Here is a 4574-nt window from a genome sequence, read left to right on the forward strand (position 1 = left end):
TTGGAACAACTCCCTGATCGCATCATCACAACATCTACTAATTATAGTGGAGAATGGAACGATTTTGGCTAGATGATTTAGCAGTGTGGCATTTCAGAGCTGTGCCCTCTCTCTTCAACTTAACAGGTTGCACATTTTTGGTGGGAGCTTCAAAATAGAAGTTTGTGAATATTTCTGCGTTTCGTGAGGTAGGATGGGAATCTGACGAGCAGCAGATTCAATCTTATAATGTATAAAACAAAAAAAAACGGTGTAATTATTGAGGTCATGTAAAACAAGGAACACTTTCCATACTATGGTTTTGAAGAAAGACTGTCCGATTATGTTATGATGAAGAGAATGGTTCATCCACTGTACTTGTCTCCCTCTCAGTTTGTCCTGTCTCTTGCCACTCTCAGACTGAAGCACTTTTTTTTTACACAACGGCAACTCCGTTTGCAAAGCAGTTTGGCTAGTGATTTATTTTAGGCAGATGCTATTGACAGCCGTTTGTAAACCAGTCCTCATTTTTCCTGTGAGTTAATTATCACTCCAGTTGCTAGACCTCAGGCTTTGCAGTGCTAATGTTTTCACTCCTTACGGGAACTCTCGGTGTACCTTGTACTGCAAAATGTGTTCAATGGGGAAAAAAAGGAATGCTAAACCTACTTAAACTAACATAAACAGCCATTACTTCAACTATCTGCAGAGGAGAAACCAAAAGCATCTGGACAGTAGTCAGCAAACGATGATTTCACTTTGGGTCAACAGGTCATCTTTTAAAACATAATATGCTTACAAGACCAATACGTTTGTAAAAGTCACCGATAGTTAACGACATTAAACTACTCTTCGAAGTACTGTATCTTTCCCTGCACTGAAATTTACATAATGGGAAGAGAGTGAAAACCCATATTTACAAAAAAAGATTATAAATTCAAATATGCTCATAAATTGAGAACGGAAGGGCAATTGCAACAGATTAAAAATACTGTCAGTTTACAGTGAACTGAATAAAGTTGCTTTCGTGCAGACTGCCCACTTTAAAGTGCAAGTGACTAGGTGTACAAACAACTCCTTACAGCGGTTACAGATGTAAACATATAGGTCTGTCTTTATGTAAAATCCGCATTATAGTGTTGCGGTCGTTAAACAAATCCGTCAACCAAAGTAAGTTTATTTGTGGGCACAGTTAAACTTCTGACTGGGCTTCCAACCGCAACATTAAAGAATAAAATAAACAGCAAGAGAAAAGATAAATAAACTTCTGCGAGCCTGATGTGGCGCGACTTACTTGAGAAGGCACGGGCAATCCCCAGAGGACTGAGCCTGCTTTGTGCTAAACGTTTAAAGATTTCAAACGACGGAGTTTATTCCTACTGCAAACACTTCTATTTACAAGGTCAAGTATAGCAGCACTCGACGGGTGCTTAAGAGTATAATTATTTATCTAAGGGCGTTTGAGTAAGGATCAGGAGCCCTGGCAGGAGCCCAGATTGAACGCCCTCAGAAAGCGACTTAAACCAAATATGCACACATTCATATACTTTTTTCTCTTGTGTTGATTCGACATGTTTGTAAAAAGTACAACTTACAGAAAGTATTCTGATTCAACATCTGCTGTCCATAGCACAGAAAAAAAAATGTAACTTCTAGCAATCCTTCCGAATGTTTGGGCATTACGCTAAAGAAATTTTTGACACTACGCATCTCATCAGGAAGTGTGCAAAGAAACACAATTTTTCGTAGCTTCTGGCTCGTAGTCGAAGTATAATACGCAACAATGAGGCATTGTTTTTTTCCCCCCAAACCCATTATATATTGTACAATGAACATATCAGTCAGTGCTGCATGGTCAGCCAGCTAAAGTCATGAAGTGTATCCTCTTACACCAGGATATCAAAAATAAAGAGGATTTCGGCAATGATAACTTGTGTAAAGCTTTCTGGAGTTAATGGCAAAAAGAAAACTAAGGCCGGCAGAAACTCTCAGTCACAGCTCAACTCAGCTGTGAAAACAGCAAATGTGATGGCGCTGGAAATTTGGGAAACTTAGTATCTTACATGTCCGCGGACACATTATCAAACATCGGCAAATAACCGTCAGCATTTTCATTTTCACTCAACTCTTTGAACAGACACGCAACTCTTGCGAAATTTTGTTTTAAACTAGCTGACTCTTTATGGCTTCTATGAAAATACAACGTTAATGACAGCCTTACAAAGTCATTTCAAAGAACAATATCTATCAAGGCCTTTTTTTTATATCTCTGCATTTCCAAAAATACATATTTAAAGACAACCTTTCGAAATCTCCATGTTGCATCTGAGACTATTCAACTGGACAATTCATTATAAATCAATTTCCCTTTAGAATAAGTATTGAAATCCTGTAACTTCGCTGGTAAATGTATCACTGCATTCTTTCACAGCTCGATGCTAAACCATAGCCGTGTGGTTAAGTCTATATTTCAATAAATTATTCCCCAAATGTATACATTTGTAACTTTATACACAAACACGCAACGACTGGCTAAAAAAAACCCAGTCATATAAGATTTATACTAGTTGCACCAGAGATTAATTCCGCACCTCTAATACAACCGAAAATACAAACAAATCTTACCAGAATTAAATTTATATAAAGGTCTATTAAATTGTCTTTTGTATATTGAAGATGGCAGTGCAGAGCTTCTTTCATTGAAGAAGAATAAAAGTTGTACTGTTTATTTATAACCGAGAACTAGTAGTAGTAGTAGTAAAATGGATGCCATCAAAGTCAAAACATTAGGCACTGGGAAATTGCAGGATGATCTGGCGCTTGTAGAGTACCTGTATGTGTCTCTATTCTCATCATCATAACTGATAACGTTGTCTCCTGGATCTTCTTCATAGTCCCAGTAATCATCTGGCTCCATGTCCGAGCCGCTGCTGCCAGAACTATGCTCAGGTCCAAAGAAGCATAGTTTGGCCATGTTGTCCTTGATCGCCTCGCAGATAGGTCGATCTGCTCCGTCGCAGACGCATTCCTTCAGGAGCAAGGCTTTAGGGATGACCAGCATGCTCTCGATCACCTCCCGGCACTGATCCGTGCACTTGATGCCATTGAAAAGTTTGCCGCAGTTCTGGAGGTAGCGGCGCATGGCGTTGCTGCACTGGAAGTCGGTCTCGCACTGCAGGCGGGCTTCGGTACAACCCATCACCCCGTCCCGGTTGCGGGTTCTCGGCAGGCAGGGCTCGATAGCACGCTTGGTCCTTTTGCAGAGCTCGTCCTGGAGGCAATCGCAGTTCTCGAGCATGGGCCCGTTCTGCGTGTGGCTGAGGTGGATAAGAGCCGAAAGGCAGTGGCTAGGACAGCGTCTGGTCTCCAGGTTTAAGACAGATCTGCAAGCCTCTATATACTGGTCGTACGCGAAGCTGCAATCTTGCTCGACCTGGCACTGCACGATAGCTTGCCAGCAGATCCGGCGAACGAGCGTTTGAGAATTGCTGAAAACCAGCAGAAAACACACGAGAAGGTGGCTTCCGATTCGAATCAAGGCAGCGAGACTTGCCATCGTCTTGGTGTCTGAAAGTTTTGGAGTTTGCTAATCTTTTGCATAAGGGACGGCTGGTGTCAGGCATCCATTCAGAAGTCCCGTGCGGTTGCAGCCAAGAGTTTCTTTCTCACTGTGTTGTGCAGAGTGAGGGAGACTGTGCGCCTCTCGCCTGCTTTTCCGTCCACATTCTGCAGGCAATGCTGCCCTGAGTTTGGCTACGGTGCTTTTTTTAGAGGAAAGACTTCCCTCCTCCCCGCGTATCCACACACATACAAAAAAAACCCCTTCAGCGTGCTCTAATTACCTCGGCAGCGTCTCATTATCTATTCAGCAAAACTGCAAACAAATAGCGGAACAGCCGCTCCACATCCTGGTCACTGCCGCCTCCTGACCCCGCCCACCCGGTCCGGTCCGCGGGACACGATTGGTTCTTGGCTCCACACCCTGCCAGCCCATTGGCGGGCAACAGACGAGCTGTCACTATGATCGACAGCGATGGTAACCAGTCGGACGGTGAGCACAATCCCCCTCCTGGCGCTCCGGGGTCCGCCTGTGGTCGCTGTCCCGGGGCCACGGTGAATGGCTGATGGCCCTTTGCGAACTTGCTCGGAGAGACAATATCTGCATGCCCCCCTCCCCTCCAAGCACCCTCCTTCGGGGCTGTACTCATTACCTTTGCCAGACGCGCGGCTGCAATATCAGCTGCCCATCAAATTGATGAAAAACAAAAGTTACAGTGTTGTGTTTTGAAAGAAAAATGCGCCCGCACTCCCACCGAGCCTCAATATAATCCTTACAGAACACGAGTGACGCGGAAGCTCACCCAATTCTTCTCGAGCATTATCTGAGCCTTCGGGCTGTGATTTGATATGCTTAAACTTTCTGGTGTGGCCCAATGTAGAACATGAAAAATCTAATCCGTGATAAAACTTGATTAGAAGTTTGAGTGAACTTTAGTTGTCTTTGCTTTGCTGGTGATTTGTTTGAGAATTGGGGTCCTGTTCACTTTTTTCCAAAAAGTTGTCATTTCCTTTCTCGTTCCCTCCTTTTCGATTTC

At 43.4% G+C, this 4574-nt stretch overlaps 1 protein-coding gene across 1 annotated transcript; it reads right to left on the bottom strand.

Annotated features, from left to right (window-relative positions):
• Positions 1 to 2135: 2135 nt before the first annotated feature.
• Positions 2136 to 4202, bottom strand: gas1a (growth arrest-specific 1a). The gene has a single exon (XM_060845251.1). It carries the CDS (start codon positions 3533 to 3535, stop codon positions 2705 to 2707), a length of 831 nt encoding a protein of 276 aa, XP_060701234.1. The 5' UTR covers positions 3536 to 4202; the 3' UTR covers positions 2136 to 2704.
• Positions 4203 to 4574: the final 372 nt, after the last annotated feature.

The sequence above is a fragment of the Hemiscyllium ocellatum genome, chromosome 2, assembly GCF_020745735.1.
Source record: "Hemiscyllium ocellatum isolate sHemOce1 chromosome 2, sHemOce1.pat.X.cur, whole genome shotgun sequence".
Taxonomy (NCBI): Eukaryota; Metazoa; Chordata; class Chondrichthyes; order Orectolobiformes; family Hemiscylliidae; genus Hemiscyllium; species Hemiscyllium ocellatum.